Genomic DNA, 23,609 nt, shown 5'->3' with positions numbered 1-23,609 from the left:
AAAATATATACAGTCACACTAACTTGCCCTGATTTCCTTTGTAGAACCATGATCTGCAGAACCAAGGTCTGCTGTTCCCTGATAGATGAGAATAGGAATAGTAGAAGAGGCCATCAAAAGGCACTAATTATAAATAATATGTAGATTTTTAATTTACCTTTGTCAAGAACACTTTAGCTGCCTGAATTTTTTAAAGCCAGACAGAAGTTGATAAAATGTATTTGTGATGACCAAATTTTGAAATTCCTTTGGAATTACCAAATAAAGCAGTGATAGTTGGCATTAAGAAGTCACTTGTATAGAAACAATAAAGCTATATTTAAAAAGTCTTTGCATAGGGCTACAGTTTCACCTGAAGACACAGTGTTTTGGACCATTCCACACTCATGGGAAAGCCTCAAATTTTGAAATGTAGAGTAGCAAAAACACAACACACAGTCATTTCATGGTACAAAGCAGATACTATAAACATGAGAATTAAGAAATGAAAATAACATATACACTAAAAACATCACAACAGAAACAGGCTTTATTTTAACCAGACAAGTGAATTCTTCAATTAGCATCAACTTCTTCAAGACTTGAAGTTATGGAAATTAAAGACGGTGCTCAGAAGGCAGAGAAAGGAAGATTCATCATGGAGTAATTGTACTGTTTTTCAAAAATCCCTTTCAACAATAAGCTCAATACACAAGATCACTGGGTCTCATGCATTCCAATATTTGTACGTGACCCTCATTTGAAAGTTACCCATCAGTCTTAATGCAATCTTTCAAAAAGAAAAAATATATAGATCAATATAAATTATTTTTAATTTTAGAAACTGAGATTGAAATACAATTTTTAGTTTAAAATATTAAAAATGAAAAAAACTTTAACATTATTAAAGATGTCTTGCTACAAAGTTCCTAGGTATATTACATGTACAAAACAAATAGATATTACTACCTGACACCTCAACCCATGACTTACCCTAAATCTCCTGTTATGAACAGTTAATCTACTGGGAGGCTTTCCCCAATAAGTTTCAAACTTCTTGCACAAAGATTTGCTGCCATTCATATTCTGTGCATGAATGAGGACATTTCATCGTAGACTATTTCAACTTAATATAACCTAGATAAAAGAAATCCAATGAAACACTACATTTATAAGGGATAAGACAAACTTGCATATAATTTGCAACTTTTGCCAGACTCATTAAATTCATTAACACATTCAGTCTTCTCTTCACAGGCATTTCGAGAGCTTTAGATCTTGTGCTTAACTTTGTATTGAGCTGGTCAGCACCTTGATTGATATGAACAATTATGTCTAAAAAAGGTTACAGGTAGGGGGAGGGAGATCATCCAAGGACAGAAACAGAAGGAAGGACTCTCTTTTTTCATAAGACAACTAAAACAGAAAAACAAGACAAAAAAGCATAAACAAACAAATAACAAAAGTGTTCACAGTAAAACATGCCAGATTTGTAGTTTCATTTGAAACCAACAGCAAATCATGAAACGTCATGAAAAATATGAGACAAGATAAAATCTCCTAGAGTAATTACTAAATGAAGTTAAAATCATCACACTGATCAGTAAACCCCAGAAGAAAAATGAACAGCGCTTACATATCAGGTCCTTCTTAAACATCATACAACTTTTCAAAGTCAATGCATACAATTGGTAGGTTTGGCCACACTGCACCATTTTTTTAAAAAAATACAGTATACAGAAAAAAACCTTTTATATTCCCCCATTTTGAATCATTAGCTCAAAACCTAAGAGTAAAAGATCATCTGGAAGGATTTTAAATTATTTACAAATCCAGCAGGTTCATCTGCCATAATGGCTTGGCTTCCGTCCCAAAGCGACTTTCACCTTCTACAGCAGCAATTTTTTAGTTTTCTGTCCTCTTGGGAGGCTTTTTCCTCCACTGCTCGTCTCTACTTGTCATCAGTCATTTTGAAGAGTTCCAACAGTGCCCCAACAGCTCCAAAATAACCCTATGAAAACAATAAAAAACAATCATCTCTGAACCTTTGCCACATACCTATTATTTTTAATAATCCTAGGAATGCCACTAATGTAGATAAAAGATAAATTTAAAACCTAAATTGTGTGTCATTAAAAATGGCAGAATGATAATAATAACAACAACTATAATTTATTGGACACCTACTTATATATTAAATAAATTCACATATGGAAGAGCTTAGAACTGTGTTTGGCATATGTGTGCTAAGTGTGTGCTGGGGGGTTGTTAGTATTATAACTATTTCATCTTCATCTTTATCATGGTAAAATTCTGATTATTATTTCACATATGGGAAAGTAATAAAGTAAATTACCCATGCAGGGTTATAGGACTTACACCAGGGCTCAACACCAAATCTATCTGACTTCAAAGCTATATTTCATGGGAGAAAACCCTAAGCTTCCCTCAGTAGCTTTTGCAAAGGTACTTAAATTAGCCCAAGCCTCACTTTGCCCATCTGTCAAATAAAAGCCCATATATCTATGACAATGAAAGGAATTAAAAAGTATAAATTTTTAGAGAACTATGTCTTAGTTTGTTCAGGCTGCTATATATAACAAAGTACCATAAACTGGATGGCTTATAAACAATAGAAATTTGTTTCTCACAGTTCTAGAGGCTGGGAAGTCTAAGATCAAGGTGTCTGATGAGGACCTATTCCTCATAGATGGTTGTCTTCCCATTGCAATCTCACATGGCTGGATTATGTGGCGGAAGGGGCAAGGGAGCTCTCTTAGACCTTTTTTTTTAAGAATGCTAATCCCATTCATAAAGGCTCAGCCCTCATGACCTAATCACCTCCCAAAGGCCACCTCTCAATACCATCACCTTGTAGATTAGGATTTCAACATACAAATTTGAAGTTGGTTGGGGCATAAATAATCAGTCCACAGCAATCTGCTTCCAAAAAGCAGGAGACTCCATTCTTCTGGCACTTGCTGGACTCAGTAGTTAGGACTGCAGCAGTAGGTGTTAGTATAGGCAGGATGTGGACGGATCTTTGCTGCTGCTGCTGTCAATTCACATTTATTGAGGCCCCACTAATGCTAGAAGGTGTTCTAAGCACTTTATATGGATTTACTCATTTACCCTTCACAATAACTCTATGAGACAAATAGGATAATTGCTCATTTTACAAATGCTAAAACAGAGATGGAGAGATAGAGCCATTGTCTAAGATTTCACAGTCAGAAAAAGGCACTTAACTACCTGGCTAGATGACTTCTCTTAAGAGATGTTCAGTAACATTAGTTGAGTGAATGAGAAATTGAGTGAGGGCTCCTAAGGCCAGGGCAGGTGACCAGAAAGCCACCATATCAGTGCTTCTCAAAAGTGCTCTCTTCATAGTATTCTCTACTAAGGCATGTGTAAGCCAGAGTGACCTTAAGAATGTAGAGAATTTTCTAAGGAACACATTATGAGGGTTATAAGAATACTCCGTTTTCACTGGCCATAGAGATTGAGATATGATACAGAGTAGCAAACCAAAGCGAGTCCACAAAGGCTTAGGATATTACAGGGTGATACAGGTGACTACATTTTTACCTATAGAAGTGGGTTTCCCCAAAATGTTGGATTTTATTTCTTATCTTACCACCAACTAACTTCCCATGTGATGTTATAGAAAGAAGACTTTCTATCCCTGACAGTTTCCAGGCTTTGTTGTCTGCATTAGGCCAAGAAGATCTGGATGATGGTTACCAGATAAGACACAGATAAATGCCAGATAAAATAACTGGGCATCCTGTATTTTTTATTGCTAAAAATGGCAACTCTATCTGGACTAGAACAGGAGTTTTCTTTTTCCTTTTTAATTATTATTTTTTTAAGACTGAGATGCTTTTTTCTTTTTCAAACAAAACCTTACATGGAAACTCCATAAATAATCAGATACTCTGGCTGTTGGGGGTGGGGAGTGGAGGTTCTGGGACCTCATTCCCCCTCATTCAATGCCTAAAGCCTGATTTAAAAACAGTAGCTATTCATTACAATTGAAATTGACGATACTAGCTCTCTCAATGTTTTTCTGCTGGAATATACACAAGAGATTAGATACCTTAAAAGTGATAGCTCATTATAGCACTGCAGCACTGATTTTAAAGGAGGTGACAGAGGAGGTGGAAGAGAGAAGGGCCCCCACTTTTTAGTTCATATTACGGTAGAAACTCCACATAAGGGACTCTGAATTTACTGACACTCTCCATTTCCTTTGTAAACAGGTTCACTAATAGTCAGGTACACTGACCTCTCAAGGCCAATAGGCTATTCTTAGTAGCCCAAGTACTACCGTTCTCACCAGTTGAGCTGCTTACTTGCCAAGAGTCAGCTGTGTTTATTCTTAAATTTGTTTATGACAGGTTGACTGTTAATGTAATAATATAGTTTAATTATACACCACCTAAAGCAATAAAAAGAGCACAAATTGATGGTCAGTTCTATGAAAATTCAGTTAAATTCTTGAGAAATATTGAAAAAGGTAGTCAGAAATCATTGCTGTCTGTTTAGGTGGATGTCACAACGTAAAAGATAGAGAAAAAAACCTAAGAATTGTGCAACTAACTTGCTTCATAAGTATCTTTAACTTCTTAATCCACTTTAAAGAAACAAACTGGAAATCAAAGGAGGTGCATGATATTGTAGATTATGAAGGAAAGATAACTACAGGACTCCAACTGGCAGAAACCATGCTCAAAAATAGGCGTTGGTCTCATATCAAAAGATTGGCAAGTAAATGCACGTTTACACATTTTATGGTAAAATAAAATGTTTAAAGAAAGGTATTTTTAAATGATTACTCATTTTATCTGACTTTAAAACTGTTAAAAAACATTATTATAAATTGACAACCTATAACCGTATATATTTATGGGGTACAAAGTGAGGTTATGGTTTATGAATACAATGTGAAATAATTAAAGAGAGATAATTAATATGCATATCACTTGAAATACTTAGATTTTTTGGTGAGAACATTTGAAATTTATAATTTTGAAATGTATGTTCCCATTTCCCTTACCCCCCAGACTCTGTAACCACCATTCGACTCTCTGCTTCTATGAGTTTGATTGTTTTAGATTCCACAAATAAGTTAGAATATGTGGTATTTGTCTTTCTGTGCCTGGCTTATTTCACTTAGCATTACGTTTTCCAATTTCATCCATGTTGTTGCAAATTACATAATTTCTTTTTAAGTGTTGAATGGTATTCCATTGTGTATATGTACCACACTAAAAAATCCATTCATCTGATCGACGCTTAGGATGACTCCATAACCTGGTTATTGTGACTGGTGCTGCAATAAACATGGGAGTGCAGACATCCCTGATTTTAAATCTTTTGGGTAAATCCTCAGACACGGGACTGCTGGATCATATGGTAATTTTATTTTTAGTTTTTTTTTGAAACCATATGCAGCTTTCTATAATGGCTGTCCAAAAATTTCATTTCCAGTGACTTTAAAAAATAAATAAATAAACCAACTACCCATCCTGGTTGTTGGATGAGAAGGCTTCCATTTTATATACACTTTTTTCTTATCCTTTGTGTAAATGCAAGTGTAAATGGCAACTTTTCTATGTGACTAATTTAAAAAACTAAGAGACCTGCTGATATGTTAGACAACCCAAAATATACTCCACATACGACAATAAGTCTATGCAAGCTCAACCTACCTCATGTTCCAAAAACAGAGCTTTTAGTTGTCCTTTGGACCAAAAATCCATGGCATATGCTAGCAGTTTCATGGAGACCATATTGATTCTGAGAAAATTTCCAACAAACACAACTCTGTCTATATTCTGGAAAAAAATGTTAAAGGAAACAATTGAATCATGGCATAAAAATAGCATTTGGCAAAGACCCACAGTTCTGTATGTCACTGTACGGAACCTTGAAGAGTGAATTTTCCTTGTTGTTTTTTTTTTTTTTTTTTTGGTGCAATTATTTCAACATTGCCAAAATGAAGTTTAACCAACCTTATAGTGCATTCTACAAGAAAAAGAGGCTAAGATTTTAGTTGGGCAGGGCAGAAACTAATATTGGACTTATTTGCAGGTGTTACGTCAGACTGCCTTAGGTTTGCTATGAAATTAAGCTCCCAAAACTCACACATATGTAAAATTTTAACTAGAGTTCAAGTTCAGCTAAGTTTTCATATGCAATACCTCAATCCCCCAACTCCTAAGTATAAAAGACTCTTATAACCAACTCACAAATAAAATGGCTATGGTATGTTATTCATCTAATGAATAATGCTCAGTTTGCTCTGTGCTGGACACTAGAAATACAAGAAAGAAAGAATACTCAGTCTCTGCCCTCAGGATATATATGGTGGTATATCCTGTTTGGTTAACACATAAGTTAAAATATGGTAACAAAAAATACTTTTTTTTTTTTGTCATCATGGATGTGGCTTTGCATTCTGTACACACACTAATGAACATTCCTCTCCTATCCTGTTTATGCAGACACGCTTCAAATCCCATAAGTTTCCAGCTCCAGTGTACTCGTTATACTTCCCACTCCCCCAGATATTCTTAAGCTCGAACCTGAGCTCAGCCTGTCTACCAAGCAGAGGCTGCTCACCTCTCACTCACTTACTCACTCACTCATTCACTCACAGAGCCAGTTGCTATGGTCACTCATATCAAAGGTAAGAGAGTCTTTGAAGATGGTATTATTTTCTGCTTAGTCTATCAAGAGTAATCAGGATTTGGTACCATCACCTTTTAACTGCCTCAAGTTTTAACAATGAATGTTCATGAACCCATTAGCTACTGAAAATTTTCTGTGGGTAGAGGAGGAGTGGAAGTACATTTAATACATTTTCATATAAAAAAAAACCTAGTGACAAATCCCCCAAACTAAGAGGTGGCAAGTAACACTCTAAGAAACTCAGACTAAAGATAAATTTAATTAAATTTAAAAGTTTTGTCCTTTTTCCCAAAACAAGAGAGACCAAGGGAGGATTTGCTCAAAGCTCAGTTCTGCATTACCCTACTAAAAAGTCAGAAGGAGTAGAAGTGGCATTAAAACTGGAAGAGCATTCCATGTTTCAGATAAATTCCAGGTGGATCAAAGATGTTAAAAAAAGGGAGGGAAGGGAATGAAAGGGAAGGGAAGGGAAGGAGGAAGTGAAGGGGGAAAGGGGGAGGGAGGGGGGAGGGAAAGGGGAGGGAAGGAGAAAGGGAAAGGAAAGGAAAAGGGAAAGGAAAGGAAGGAGAGATTAGTGAAAACCATGAAGAATTGGAAAAAAATGTTGAAGTTAAAAATGCATAATAAAGGAAATCATTTCAAAATAATTGCTATATTTACTTTAAAAAGTTAAATTTATTCAGGGGGAAAATATCATCACAAACAAATCCAAATGGGAAGCAACAAGGAGAAAATATTTTCAGTACATATCTCATAAAATGGATTTGTTACCTAATTAATAAAGAGTCCTTATAAATCAATAGAAAAGACCAGCAACCCAATAGAGTAATGAGTAAATAATATTAACAGCTAATATAAAAATAAAGTATAATTTTTAACCTATTACATTGAAAAAAATCAAACAGAAAGTTTCTTTGTGGAGAAACTTGTACCCTTATAAACATGCTTGGTGGGAATATAAATTAGAACCACCTTTATGGAGGGAACTTTATATCTGTAAATATTAAAGTCAACATAGCCTATGACTCAGCAAGTTACCTTCTAGGAATTTGTCCTATAGATATACTCACATGTGGGCAAAATGATATGTGTGTATATATGTGTGTGTATATACTATACACAAATATACTGTGAATTTTTAAATAATAGTAAAAGAATGGAAAAACCTAAATATCATTAGGAAATTGAACAAATCAGTAACAGCATATCTATATGTTAAGATGCTAAATGGCCATTAAAAATGAAGTGATTTAAAATATACCGATACGAACAATTTAAAGATGCATTATGTCTAAAAGCAAAAGGCAGTATTTTTAGAGGTGCTTATTAAAATATATAGGGTAGGCCAATATGGTAAAATCCCATCTCTATTAAAAATACAAAAATTAGCCGGGTGTGGTGGGAGGCACCTGTAATCCCAGCTACTCGGGAGGCTAAGGCAGGAGAATCTCTTGAACCCAGGAGGTGGAGATTGCGGTGAGCCCAGGGAGCACCACTGCACTCCAGCTTAGGGGACAAGAGACAGACTTTGTCTCAAAAATAAATAAATAAATAAAATAAAATATATAGGGTAGATTGATATAACATCTGGGATTCGCTTTCTAGTATTTTAGCAAAGAAGAGGGAAGATGGAGAAGAGAGGACCAGAGGGAGGAGGAAGAAAATAGAGAAAGATAAAGCATGCATTCTGAAGCCTTTATGATTGCAGAATCTGCACTGATGGATAAATGGAGGTCCTTTATACTGTTCTCTTTCCTTTACATAGGTTGATGAATTTTCTTCCTTTTTTTTTTTTTTTAATAGAGACGGAGTTTCACCATGTTGGCCAAACTGGTCTGGAACTCCTGACCTCAGGTCATCCATCCGCCTTGGCCTCCCAAAGTGCTGGGATTACAGGCGTGAGCCACCACGCCCAGCCTATGAATTTTCTTAATAAAAAGCTGGTAAACAAAGCAAGATGTAGATAGTATATAGAGAGTGAATTGTATAGCATATAATTATATCTCAACAAAGCTGTCATTTTGCAAAAAGAATGTTATATAGAACTTGCTACTTTGTAAAGATAAATGTATCCTACATTACATACAAAATAAACAAAAGATATATTGTAGTACATACAATAAAAATAAAAAAAATAAAAATAACCTGAAACCAATGGCAGCCTCTAGTGAGGTTAACACTGAGAGACAGAAGTGGAAACGGTAACTTACTTCCTTGTGTATCCTTCTAATGTCTTAGAAGTCTGTATTATGTGTTTGTATCATCTATTCAAAAATATGAATCGGAAAATTTAAAGTTGATGGAGAAGCATTCCATAGCATCTCAAGAATCATGGCAAAATGTTAGATTTGGTAAATGTGGTGTCCCTCAATGAAATGGCTGAAATCACAGGTTCTCAAATAAGTGACTCCAGAGAGCAAAGCAAGGACTGAGGGACTTGGTGGCTGCTCTCATGAGGAAACACAACACTGCCAGTTGCTGGTGCGTCCACTGGTGCACTGACTGGACACCCTCTGATGGAGCCTTGGCCCCAAGGTAACTAGTGATTCCCTTCACTCATTCAGCCCCACGGAAACATAAAATAGTTGCTCAAACCAGTGTATAACATGGCTACATTTTCAATTCAGCACTTTTGCTATACTCCACCAATCAATAACATTGAAATTCAAATCAAAAGTGAAAAATAAAGTCAGTCACTCTCTCCCAAAGGGATTCTAATACCTGTGAAAAGACTTGCTGACTCACTCCAGCCAAAGGTGCAAGAAGCCAGCTCTGTGGAAAGCAGGGGAAAGGGCATGTATTGCTGTGTAGGGCAGGGGATGTTACCAGCTGACCTTTGAGAGCCCATGAGTACAGCCAACTACACACATATTGGTCTTAGGGTTTGTTTTGCTACTTGGAAAAACACCCTTTAAAAGTTAATGTCAAGAAATAAACTCTGTTATGTTGAGTCCCATGACTCAAGTGGACTTTGAAAAAACATCTCCGGAATGCTTTTTTCTCTGAGTATCAGCCTCCCATTTAAACTCCGTCTGAACTGAGGGCTTCCAAAAAGGTATGTCCCTGATCTATAAGCCAGTAACATACTCTGTTCAGTGTTATGCAAGGAGAGTGAGTTTTTTGTCACCCCAGAACTCAGAGGCAGGGCTAGCACCCATCTATCGTAAAAACTGCCTCATATACTGACATTCCAATATTCAACTGGGAGAGGGCTCAAGGGGGTTTCTGAGTACCTATTTTATTTATTGATCTGAGTGATGGCTATGCAGGGGTATGTGTGTGTAAATTAAATTGTAAGCTTATAATGTGAGCCTTCTTCTATATGTATGTCATATCTCTGTTAAAAGTTACATTTATAAAAACTCCATTACAGATCTACTGTGGTTCTTTAATATACTCCTATGACCTATTCCATGCCCTTACTCCTCTTTCTTGTCTTTCTAATACACCTCAGTGTGAAGAGTTCTACTTTACACACCTTCTATTTTAGAAAAGTTTCAATGTTTTCCAACGGAACCTTGCAATGCTTCAAAACATGTTAACAAAACTTTGTCTGTCACCAGCTACACCCCTTCTTGTGCCTGGGGCTCTGGCTGGCCTTGGCTGTAGCAAGCTCTCTGTGCTTTGATAGCCCTGTACAATGCTGCTTGAACTCCATGCCACAAGGCAACACTGTAAAGAAGCTGAAAGCAGAGAGAATATCGAATATTGCAAGTCGAGCATTTTACCTGCAGTTATGTGCAAGGATGCTCAGAACTTTTCCTCACATTTCAGTGGGCACATGGCAACAATGATGGTTAGAGAGACTACGACATGGGTTGTAATTGTTTCATGTTTTCACAGTTGGATGGTTTATCATTTGTTATCCAGTGCCTTCTTAAAAATAAAACACATATTCCCTCCCTCCCCCAACACACACCCCTCCTGTTCTGTAAGGTGTGACTAGTAAAGGGAAGCTTTCCTAAGGACATGTAGTTGTGTTAGAGTCAAGAGGCATTGCACTGCCAAGATGATGTGTATGAATGACGCACGGCTTTCCCCAGGTTGAGTAAGTTCTTACCTCATTCAACGCACACATCCGAGCAATGGAGCCAATGTTGTTGGTGATGGTGACCAATGTGGCCCGGGCGAGGTCTTCCTTGCTGATGGAATCTCGCTTTTCTTTACTCATCATGTTGCCAAAGCTATGTTGGAAATATTAGCGAGAGTGTTCAAAATCAGCCTCGGGCAGGGCCCATCCTTCCACCAAAGTATTGTGGAAGGCTTTATGAGTAACTGTTCAAACTCAAGTGATCTGATTTTGCAACCATGGTTTATAAGCAGACAGGATTGCAGTATGCATGGCTGACTGCCCTTTTCTTAATAGGGACAAAGTAGCATGTCCATTGATGGGGGAAAAAAATTTAATGCCTCTAGATATCTGGACAAGAATGGAACAGGTGAAACTATTGCAGTTTTCTAGAACCTTCTTTCAAAGTTGCCTTATTTTAAGAACAAGCATCAAGAGCTAAACATCTCAGTGCTTCAAGGGCAGGAGATCAAATCTGAGCTCTGATACAATAGGTATTTGCACCAGGCTGGTGGATTGACATTTTAAAACATAACTTAGTGAATGGCCAGGGTGGAGAGGCTGCCTTGTGTTTAATCAGTACTGCTCCTAGCTACTTAATCTCTACCTTGATGCTACAGCAGATCCTTGAAGGCCAAATCGTTCATAGTCTCCTCCGTAAATGTCCTTCACCAGCTTATCAACATTGGTGCTGTCGCCTTTAGCTGCCATTTCCAGAGCTTCTTCAAAGGTCTCACAACCAGTCAGCAAGCAACATAGGCCTAGGAATGTTCCACCTCCAAGACTGAAGGAACAATAAGGTTTATTTTTAAATTTTACTTTAAGATATGCCCATCCAAGTCCCCAACTATGTCAAGACTATTAATATGGGTGAATAAAAACAGACGAACAAAGGGGCACTTGAATTAAAGTGCTAGGGTACAGCAGAGCTTTAGGGTAGACTGGATATGAAAAGAGGGCAGAGACTAAAAATAAACATCAAGGAAAATTTGCCCCTAAATTTGAGAACAAAACCAAAGAAAGACTCTCACTGATTTCTGTTGTGAGACCTTCAACTAGCCACTAACCTGAGAGCTTTGTTCAGCCTTCCCACCTATGAAATGGGGCCAAATCATGATCTCTTCTATTTGGGTGGTCTGAAAGCAGCAAATAACCAAGAAATAACTCCTATTAAAAAACCATATGCAGCTGAATATAAATACCTAGAAAAAGAATTCGTGTGTACATAAAGCATGGTTCACAGCTATGAAGCCAAACCCTCTGATGACAAAACTGACCCACGATTGTGCCAGGAGTGGTCAGCCTTAAAAGCTGTCTTTTGCCTGACCTTGCCTCTCTATCAGAGATAATCTCATTTAACCTCCTTGAATATTTCTAGAAGGGAACCACGGATATGATACTGAATTTTTTTCTAGCAGACTCTTCAGAAGGTTTTTAATATATCACTTACCACTCAATAGTAAAAAACAGTAACAAAGGTCATAAAGTGGTTCCAATGGTTGGGCTACATTTAAAAAGCTTTCACTAGTTTACAGGGAAAGTTCCTCTAAAATAGCCTAGACGAAATTAGAAAGTAATTACAGGAGCCAAGAATGAACTCAATTGTGTATTAATATCAAAGTTACTTAATGGAAAGAAAAGCAGATTCATAGAAAAGCTAATACCAGTGAACTCCCAGCAGGAAAATAAGCATTCATTCCTAGTTAATAGACCTAGGTTTTCCTCTTTCTTTACCATGGAGAACAGTAAATGAAGAAGAGCTACTCACATCCATCTGTTCTGAAGCCCCAAAGAGCTACTAGCTTTGGAAATTCAAGTTGTGTTTGAGCACTGGCTTTTACTTCTAAGAATAAAATCAATTTGGGATTAAGGTTATGTTTAATACTGTCAATAACGGTTAACAAGAAGGTACAAAACTGTAGATAGGTACATAGTTCTTGAAGATGCATCTAAAGCAAAACTGGCTGGGTGTGGTGACTCACACCTGTATTCCAGCACTTTTGGAGGCTGAGATGGGTGAATTACTTGAGGTCAGGAGTTCGAGACCAGTCTGGCCAACATGGTGAAACTCTGTCTCTATTAAAAATACAAAAATTAGCCAGGTGTGGTGGCCCACACCTGTAGTCCCAGCTACTGGGGAAACTGAGGAAGGAGAATACTTGAACCCAGGAGGTGGAGATCACAGTGAGCTGGGATAGCGCCACTGCACTCCAGCCTGGGTGACACAGCGAGACTCTGTCTCAAAAAATAAAATAAAATAAAATAACAAAGTGAAACTATGTGTAATATTCTTAAATTGTCATTTGTATAAAAGTATACTTGGCCAAAAAAAAAAAAAAAGAAAGAAAAGTATATTCGAGGCCAGGTATGGTGGCTCACGCCTGTCATCCCAACACATTGGGAGGCCAAGGCGGGTGGATCACCTGAGGTCAGGAGTTCGAGACCAGCCTGGCCAACATGCCAAAACCCCGTATCTACTAAAAATACAAAAATTAGTCAGGTGTGGTGGTGCACACCTGTAATCCCAGTTACTTAGGAGGCTGAGGTGAGGGGATCACCTGAACCCTGGTGGAGGTCGTAGTGAGCCAAGATTGCACCACTGTACTCTAGCCTGGGTGACAGAACTGGACTCCATCTTAAAAAAATACATATGTGTGTGTGTGTGTGCGCGTGTATATATATGTATACACACACATACATAACATACATACATATATACATATATATATGATTGAAATTATAGATTTTCATGGAAAATTATGTACTTAGGCACCACCAGTAGCAGCTACCTAAACAGTAGGTGTAATTCCATGAGTAAAAGAAGAGCTCCATGTACCTTATTACCTTTACAAGTTAGTCACAGTAGAAACTTTGGATTTCCTCTAAGAAAATGTATCTTTATTTACATTTGATGCAGCATGTCATTCTACATTGCTGGTTTCAGCCTACCTACAAAGCTAGTGTGGGACCATGTTTTGGTTTGTGTGCTATTTGGATTTGTCTTTTTTCTCCTCATGTATTTTTAGAAAGACATCTTTGCCCCTATTTCTAGCTTCTAAATATCTTTATCTCCACTAATAACCTTTCTTTGGACATTAAGGATTTGTATTAATCAAGGCATTCAACAACCCACTCCAAAGGTAGGCAACTGAAGACACTGGCTGACTTAGAAAGAAGGTAACCCATTGGCTGATGTGTTGGTATAAATGAAAAAGAGCAAGTGCATCATGTATGACTGGAAAATGACAGACGACTCCATATAAAGAATTGGAGCAAATGAGGTAAAGCGAGCATGCATTTGCACAGCAAGTGCACTGCAGATAGGAGGAAAGAATGCACGGTCGCAGAAGAGCCAAATGTCTCCCAGCACTTTATTAATATCCTCAACCTGCTAATCATTATTTAATTAAGTGAGTCCTTGCTCACAATCAGATACATCTGTTTCAGTAGGCATACAGCAAAACCCTCAGCATATCAGAGACAAAAACAATGCAAGAAAAAGTTGTAGAGTATTATCATCATTTAAAAATAAAACAAAACAAAGAAACAACATCCTAGTGGGGGATTTTAAGAAACAGTAGAAGAAACCTTCAATTTAGTGCTCATGCCCTTAAAACAGATTCCAAAGTGATGAGATGAGATGTACTGCTACTTTCACCGAAGTTTCAAAATTAGTTGCATTCCTCTTTTAACAGACTATACAGTCTAATGTCACCTGTCAAATACTATTTTTTCCATTGACTTCTATAATAAAATTGTAGTTGTATCACTAGGAAAAAAATGTTGCTACCAAATCTGGGATGCAACAAAATTATATATAATACTGAAATACACCATTTGAAACCATGTTTAAAAGAAAACTGACATCCTGTGTGGCTTCTTAAAAATAAACATCTTTAATGTTTAATGGGAAAATCAGGTATAAGACAATAATAAAAAACCTGGGGTGTCAGCTACCAGTTCACACTAGGAGTAGCAAAACTTAAAGCTAAGCCATTTGTTTAGAACAGTGGTTCCCGAAGTGTGTTTTACACACTCATACTAACTGTAGTTACTAACTTCACTGCTAACCGTAATTGTTTATGTCAGAGGTTTTCTAACTTGAATCAAAAGAAGCCTTTGGCAAAACAACTCTGGATCAGGATCACAGCACCACAGACTTGATGTTTCAGTTCCCCCCACGGCTCCCCACGGCCCCGTCTCGTGGTAGCCCCTGAAAGGGTTCTCTATTAACCTGCAGGCTTCGGTAGCACCTTTCCAAAACTATTGATTGAAGAGACAGTTTATAGGGAAGCCTGAACATGCAGACAGAATTTGTTGATGACTGGAGAATACTGGACATTAATGGGCATTTACTGATATTTACAGACATCATTAAACACGTAATAGAAGCCAAACACCGCAGTTAGCTTCCTCGCAGCTATTTAAGATGACCCAGATCTGTGGAGCCTCCAAGTTTAAGAACGTGTACCTGTGATGTAATTCATGAAATTATTAACTGTTAATCAATAAAACTGTAAATATCTCTAATTGTGAACAACGTATAGCTTGTTACCTTGGGACTAACTTTACCAATTCAATTACTCCTTCTGGGAGGAAGTCTGTAGTTTCTTTAAAATTATATATTTATCAAATCACTCTCTAATGTAAACCACCTCAGCTGAAACATTTATGTCTCTGATAGTCCTGACAGTCCTCATGAGGCCATGGAGTCAGTTTTGTTAATTGTGTGAGCAAGCAAGCTTCTATATTTTCAGTGAGAAAATGTATACTTGGTAACAATTAACTTACATAACAAAGCCTATACTCTGGACACAAGTAGGCTTCAGTAAGAATATGTGTGTATGTGCGTGTGTGTGTGTGTGCACGCATGCGTGCGTGCATGCATACCAGAGTTTCTCAGCAGCAGCATTACTGACATTTGGGGCTTGATAATTTTCTGTTGCCTTATGTACTACAGGATTTTAGCATCATCTTTGACGTCTACCCACTAGATGCCAGTAGCATTCCATCTCCAGTTGTAACAACCAAAGAGAAAAAGATGTCAAACATGTCCTGGGGGGGACTGTGAAATCTTCTCCCTCCCCAGTGGAGAACCACTCATTTATCACAAGTCATGGAAATGCACTGCAAAAGCAATACTCTTCTCCTAATGGGTGAGTAGTCCTGCAGAGTTTCAGTACTGGAAAGTCTGTAGAAGCAATCTAAGAAACAACCCCCTTCATGGCAGAAATGAGAACACTGAGACCCAGAGAAGTGACATGATATCTGCATCTGTATCAAAAACACTGGTTTCAACATCAAGTCCCAAAGCACATTCTACAAGGCACCAGCTGTTTCTTTAAAAATTGGTTCTATGGTTCCACATGTTGGAGAAATGCTTCATACCAAATCCTCCTCCGAAAATTAAGGAAAACCTGTTTAGTTTTGTTTACACTGGGATGTCTCAGAGAGATCTGACCTCAGATGCTTTTCTCATGTTGAATCCCCATTAACATGAAGCTGAGCCCCTTGGCTCTTACATGGGCCTTGAGGTGCATGCACTAAAAAACAAGGCTCTGTGCCCCACTGTGGCCACAGGGCTGTTTCCCTGTCTACTCCACTCCAAAATTCCCTAGGACGTATGCTGACTCTGCCAGTTTTCAGGTGGAGCATTTGCCTGAGGGTAAAAAAGCATTCTTTGTAGACCTAGTTTAGTTGGCTGATTTGAATGGTGTATTATTTCAAGCAAGTCTTTCTGAGCTAGCATCAAGGAGGGTCCAAAAGAAGGTTTCTTCTGAAGTTGCCTCTGATCATCCCAAGTATCCTTCCATCTGAATTCTACTGACCCTGCCAATCATTTGGCACTTAATGTACCCCCATGTTGGCAAATTTCTGGTGTGTGCAATCCTTCTTCCTTCAACCTGACCAAAGTTTCTATCAAGGCAAGGACTGTGTTTTATTAACATTTATATAAATCACCCACATACCACTTTAACACACCATTTGATAAATTCTTTTTGGTTGGTCAAGGAAGCCAAGATACTTCTTTTAAAAATGTATTCAATATAAATAACCTTTTACTATAAACTTGTCATCAAGAAAGAAGTCTGGGTTTAAGCACAAGTGGAAACATGTTTACCTGGTCCCTGTAACTCTTTTATAGTTGTCCTTGGAGTACACAGCTAGAATGCTGACACCTGAGCCCATGTTAACCAGCAACATAGGGTATGGGTTATCAAGGCAGTACGGCTTTTTTTGACACAATTCAGGATTTGTGGGATTTTCAAAATAGTAACATTCTGGCTTGCCGTTGAAGCCAACAGAGTCGACATAAAGCAGGCCCTGAATCAGACAGTCCAGTTCGTCCAGTTTATGCAGCTGCAGGTCAGCAATCTAAAACAAAACAACAACAAAAAAACCTTGTGAGATAGGCGACCACGTCGGGGAAGCCCCTGAGGTTTTAGTTGTATTTAAGATGGTATCATTCACATTAAAAGCATGTAGACACCCTTAAAACAAGTTGTAAAATCTTGCATATAATCAGCCACTGCACTGGAAAAGTAGCCTTGGCTAGATGTCACACCTGCCCACAGTACATGCTAAAGGACAAGAGCTTGCCTGGTTGCTTGAAATGCACCCATCAGCATATGTCATGGGTTGAATGGTGGTCCCTGAAAGATGGCACTATGTCCTAATTCTCAGCACTTGTGAATGTGACTTTATTTGGAAAAAGAATCTTTGCAGGTCTAATTAAGTATCTTGAGATGAAGTGACCATCCTGGATTACTGGGGTGGGCCCTGAGTCCAATGGCAAGCGTACAAACACATAGGAGAGATGTAAAAGATGCAGAGGAGAAGGCCACGTGAAGACAAAGGCAGACACTGGAGTGCTGCACTACAGGCCAATGAATGCTGACAGCCACCAGAAGCTGGAAGGGGTAAGGAATGGCATCTCCCCAAGAGCCTCTGAAGGAATTACAGTCCTGCCAATGCTTTGAATTTGAACTTCTGGCATCAAGAACTACGAGCAAATAAATTTATGTTGTTTGAACCATTAAGTTTGTGGTAATTTATTACAGCAGCCACAGGAATCAAATATGGGATGCTGCCAAGAAAGAGGTGCTCCCACAGGGTAAGCAGACTGAGAATATTCAGAAAGCAACAAAAATGCTATACTTCCTTGGTAAAGCATGAAGTCCCAAGGGACTGGGAACTGGGGTGAATCACTGTTGAGCCCACAAAGCCCAACTACCCTTTTCCCAGGCTTGGGCTCTAGAGTTAAGAGCTGGCTTTGAATTCTAGATCTAAAATTTACTTAACTAAAGGATTTGAGACAAGTTACTTCTCAAACCTCAGTGCCCTCATGTGTAAAACGGGGACGATAATAATAACACTCATTGCGCAGTGTTGCTGTGAAGATTACCTAATAATATATGTAAAGTGCTTACATAAGTCTTGACGAATACAAAAGGTTCAAAAAATGTTGGCCCTTTTCTTAATGTCTGGGGCAGTCCCAGAGTGTCCTATTATGTTCCTGAGGCAAAAACGTACAGGAGCAAAAAAGTAAAGGGGAACGAGCTGGCTGAGGGCTAGGCTTAGGGTCTAGTAGCCATTTTGCATTCTCAAAAGTTTAATTTATGATCTTCAAACGTATTGCTACTGGCCTAGAGGTCTGGATTCCCGATCGTTTTCCATGGACAAAGGAAAGAAAGAAAAAAAAAAAACTAACACCAACATGAAACTGAACAAATGAAGATAATTTAAAAGATCCAATATAAATTTTTAAAAACTCTTTAAAAATATAATAGCAACTATTCACTGTTTACTACATGCCAAACCCTTGTACCAGATTATTTAATTCTCCCTAAAACCCAAAAAGTAGGTACTATCAACCATATTCTACAGTTAAGATTCAGAGAACTTAAATAACTCTCTAGGTGACACAACTAGCAAATATCTCCCAATGACTTGCTGTACTTCTGGTGTCTTCACTGTCATCATGGGTACTGCTTCTGGAGTCTGGAAAGAGCCTACACAAGTACTAGACAGATATTTTGTCAAAAAGATATTATCTTCATTATAAAAGTTAAGAGTTAAAACAAGCTGGGGTGTGGTGGTTCACACCTGTAATCCCAGCATTTTGGGGGGGCCAAGGTGAGAGGATCACTTAAACCACAGATTTTGAGGCCAATCTGGGCAATACAGGGAGACCTCATCTCTATCAAAAAAAAAAAAAAAAAAAAATTAACCAGGCATGGGGTACACGCCGACGGTCCTAGCTGCTTGGGAGGCTGAAGTGGGAGGATCACTTGGGCTTGGGAGGTCAAGGCTGGAGTGAGCCCTGATCGTGCCACTGTACTCCAGCCTGGGCAACACATTGAGATTCTGTCTAAACAAACAAGAAAAAGAGCTAAAACAAAATTTTTGACTTCATGACACTCATTTGAATTTCCTATTTAACAAAATCCTCCGTTTCTATACCTGTAGAACAGAATTAGTTAGAAGAGGTTACCAACCAGATAATGGAAATATTTTTGATTATTCTTGAAATAAACATTCTAAATGACCCATGGTGGCAAGTAAATCTACCTCATAAATGGTTCTAAACATTTCTTTTTTTACCAAGTGAAACTTCTGGATGAGATGTATGTAATTATACATGTTTTAAAAAGGAAAATTACAGGTATAAAACCATCTGGAGACCTGAAAGACTATAGCAGGGCATAGCAGTGCCCTGTCCTCCCTGATTCCTCCCTGATTCCACAGCCTTCCATTGCACTTACAGCACAGGTCACATTCTGGCTTGTTTTCTAGGTCTGCTGCCCCTTAGTACTATGCTCAAAGGCCTGCATATAATAATTGCTTAATAAACATTTATTACATGGAACAGGGAAAGTTATCTCCTGGATCACCCTAACTGAAAAGCAGTAATTTCATCAGCCAGTCTTGGAATCATAGGTTAACCTGCTTAAAAATTAATCAGAGGTTCATCAACAATATTGACAGCCAATTCCAGAGCCAACATCACAAACACAAAATCTGTCCTGCTGAACCTCCTGAAACTACTAGGGAAAAAGAAAAACCTGTCAAGGCAAATAATCCAAGCACGTACCACTTTGATCTGAAAAGAAACATCACCATTTCACCTTTTCCTTAAAAATCATTTTCTAATAAAGTGCTGGCAGCAAACAAACGTGTCTTCTATACATTTCATGAAGGACAGATATCTCTGAAGCTTGAGGTCATGCATTCCCAGAAAGGAAAACAAAGATAGGCGTCATTTTCACTGAGACCTACGGAGACCTCCCTCAAAAGTCTTCACCATCTGGGAAAAATGACAGGCTCCCAAGTGCAGGCAGTGAGTCATACTGCTACTTGGATTTTCAAACAGGCCATTTGAAATTTAGCTTTGCAGTCCATTAGTACAACTGAATTAACTTTGTGGAAAGCTTAAAACAGTATGTTGAGATTTCAGCTGGTGAGAAACGCTCTTTCTCGGGGCTTCGTTTTCCTTACATCAGGGGCCACAGACTCAGATGCCTAAAGGAGTGAGACCCTGTCGGAAGGGAAGGGAAGGGGAAAGGAAAGAGGAAAAAAAGAGAAGACAAGAAAAGAAAGAGATGGTTCTTAAACACATGCATGCTCAGGATACAATTAAGAGGGACTCTTACGAGCTACAGCTCAATCTTTCAAAAATAACTCAATAGCTAACTAAAGAAATGTGGTAAAAACTATCCCAAGAGGTTCCACATTTACTCCCTGGGAGCATTCTATGGATCTACCCAGGATCAGCTACATCTCACCTATAGTTGAGAAATGAGTCACTAAATTGTATTTAGGAAATAAGTAAAATACTTATCTGTATGATACTTTACACTTCCAAGGTGCTTTTGATGACACTGGCTCCATAAATCAAATTGGAAGTGACAGAAAAGGTTATCTTACTAAACCAAGAACAATTTGCATATAAAATGGTTGATTCTGAATTACAAATTACACTCTGGGTTCCTTTCTTTTCACAAAGGAGACCTAATACAGACCTGAGAGAAATGAATTTCAAACTTCCCCTGTGACTGAGAAATATAACAAAACCTCAAAGATAGTTTTTTCCTCCCTCCATCAAATGATGAAAGGGACCATCTATGAATGGTCAAAAGTCTCAAGCCAGAACGAAGTTGAGAATGATAGTGTCTATCAAATCTTATGCTCCATGGCCAGGCATGGTGGCTCACGCCTTTAATCCCAGCACTTTGGGAGGCTGAAACAGGCAGATCACTTGAGGTCAGGAGTTCAAGACAAGCCTGGCCAACATAGTGAGACTCCCGTTTCTACTAAAAATACAAAAATTAGCCGGGCGTGGTCATGGTGTGCCTGTAATTCCAGCTACTTGGGAGGCTGAGGTAGGAGAATCACTTGAACCCAGAAGGTAGATGTTACAATGGGTCGAGATCGTACCACTGCACTCCAGCCTGGGCAACAGAGCGAAACTCCGTCTCAAAAAAAAATTTGTTTACACTATACTGTAGTCTAACAAGTGTGCAACAGCATTATGTCTTAAAAAAAAATGTACATGCCTGAATTTTAAAATATTGCTAAAAATGCTGATCATATGAGTCTTCAGATTAGTAATTTTTTGCTGGTGGAGGGTCTTGCCTCAATGTTAAGAGCTGTTGACTAATCAAAGCAGGGTTTGCTGTGGGTTGGGGTGGTTGTGGAAAGTTCTTAAAATAAGAAAAAAATTAAGTTTGCTGCATTGGTTGACTCTTCTTTTCAAAAAAGATATCTCCATAGCATGGGATTCTGTTTGATGGCATTTTACCCACTGTAGAACTTCTTTCAAAATTGAAGTCCATCCTCTCAAACCCTGCCACTGCTTTATCAACTAAGTTTATGAAATATTCTAAATCCTTTGTTGTCATTTCAACGTTTCAGGAGATTTCATTTCAAGAAACCATTTTCTTTGCTCATGCAACTCTTCATTCATTCAAGTTTTATCATGAGATTGTAGCAATTCGGTCATATCTTCAGGCTCCACTTCTAATTCTAGTTCTCTTGCTAGTTCTGTCATATCTGCGGTTACTTTCTTCACTGACATCTTGAACTCTGTCCCTGAGGCTGAAATTCATTTCTTCCAAACTCCATGCTATTTTATTTCCCACCTTGAATCTCAAATGTTCTTAATGGCATCTAGAATAATAAATCCTTTCCAGAGGTTTTTAATTGACTTTGCCCATATCCATCAAAGGAATCATTATCTATGGCAGCTATAGCCTATGAAAATTGTTTCTTAAAAAAAAGTATTTCTTAAATAATAAAACTTGAACCTTGAAATTATTCCTTGATTTATGGGCTGCAGAATGGATTTTGTATTAATAGGCATGAAAACAATCTCCTTTTACATCTCCATTAGAACTCGTGGGTGACTGCATTGTCAACAAGCAGTAAAATTTTGAAAAGAATTTTTTTTCTGAGCAGTAGGTCTAAATAGTGGGCTTAAATATTCAGTAAACCATGCTATAAACAGACGTACTATCACCCGTACCTTATTGTTACATTCATAAAGCACAGGCAGAGTAGATTTAGCATAATTCTTAAGGGTCCTAGGATTTTCAGAATGGTCAATAAGCATTGGCTTCAACTTCAAGTCACCAGCTGCACTTAACAAGAGAGTTACCCTGTCCCTTTAAGCTTTGAAGCCAGACAATGACTTCTCTTCTCTGCTATGAAAGTCCTAGGTGGCCTGTTCTTCCAAAACAATATGAGGCTGCTTCATCTATACTGGAAACCTGTTTAATGCAGTCACCTTCATCAATGATTTTAACTGTATTTCCTGACTGACTTGCTGCAGCTTCTACATTGCACTTAGTATTTTACCTTGCACTTTTATGTTATGGACATAGCTTCTTTCCTTAAACCTCACAAACCAACAACCTCTGCTACCTTCCCACTTTTCTTTTCATGTTTTTTTAAAGACAGGGTATCACTCTGTCACCCAGGCTGGAGTGCAGGGGCACAATCATAGCTCACTGCAACCTCTGACTCCTGGGCTCAAGTGATCCTCCTATCTCAGCCTCCTTAGTTCCTGGGACTACAGGGGTGCACCACCACATTTGGCTAATTTTTGTATTTTGTGTAGAGATGGGGTTTCGCTATGTTGCCCAGGCTGGTCTCGAATTTCTGGGTTCAAGAGATCCACCCACCTTAGCCTCCTAAATTGATGGGATTACAGGCATGAGCCACAGGACCCCGCCTACCTTCAACTTTTCCTCTGCACCTTCCTCACCTCTCTCAGACTCTAGAGAATTGAAGAGTTGGGGCTTTGCTCTGAATTAGACTTTGGCTTAGGGGAATGTTGCGGCTGGTTTGACCTTTAATCCAGATGACTGAAAGTCTATCAGCCATAAATCTGTTTTTCTTTTTTATTATTTGTGTGTTCACTGGAGTAGCACTTTAAATTTCCTTCAAGAACTTTTCATTTGCATTCATAACTTGGCTATTTGGCACAAGAGGCTTAGGCTTTGGTCTGTCTCAGTTTTCAGCATGCCTTTTTCACTAAGCATAATGATTTCTAGCTTTTGATTTAATGTGTGGGACATGGGACTCTTCCTTCAACTTGGATATTTAGAGGCCAATTAGGGCAATAGTAGGACTATTAATTGGCTTAATTTCAATATTACTGTGTCTCAAGGAATTAGGGAGGCCTGAGGTAGGGAGAGAGATAGGGGGACAACCAGTCAGTGGAGGAATCAGAACACACATAACATTTATCAATTAAGTTTGCCATCTTGTATGCGCATAATGTGGTGCCCCAAAACAATTACAATAGTGGCATCACAGATCCCTGATCACACAGATCACCGTAACAGATGCAATAATAATTAAA

At 38.3% G+C, this 23,609-nt stretch overlaps 1 protein-coding gene across 2 annotated transcripts in view; it reads right to left on the bottom strand.

The window, feature by feature from the left end:
* Positions 1–511: 511 nt before the first annotated feature.
* The window catches only part of PANK1 (pantothenate kinase 1), a 61,052-nt gene continuing 37,954 nt past the window's right edge, over positions 512–23,609 (bottom strand). For both annotated transcript variants that reach the window (XM_012454750.3, XM_012454749.2), the window contains exons 3-7: positions 16,866–17,119; positions 11,352–11,528; positions 10,736–10,859; positions 5,694–5,819; positions 512–1,990 (exon numbers count right to left, since the gene is read on the bottom strand). In XM_012454750.3, coding sequence (XP_012310173.2) covers positions 1,931–1,990; positions 5,694–5,819; positions 10,736–10,859; positions 11,352–11,528; positions 16,866–17,119 — 741 coding nt within the window. In that variant the 3' untranslated portion in view covers positions 512–1,930. The remainder of the gene's footprint in view (positions 1,991–5,693; positions 5,820–10,735; positions 10,860–11,351; positions 11,529–16,865; positions 17,120–23,609) is intronic.

Source organism: Aotus nancymaae, unplaced genomic scaffold (genome assembly GCF_030222135.1).
Source record: "Aotus nancymaae isolate 86718 unplaced genomic scaffold, 86718_ANA_hifiasm-v0.15.2.pri h1tg000010l, whole genome shotgun sequence".
In the NCBI taxonomy this organism is placed as follows: domain Eukaryota; kingdom Metazoa; phylum Chordata; class Mammalia; order Primates; family Aotidae; genus Aotus; species Aotus nancymaae.
This window is presented reverse-complemented; position numbering and strand designations above follow the sequence as displayed.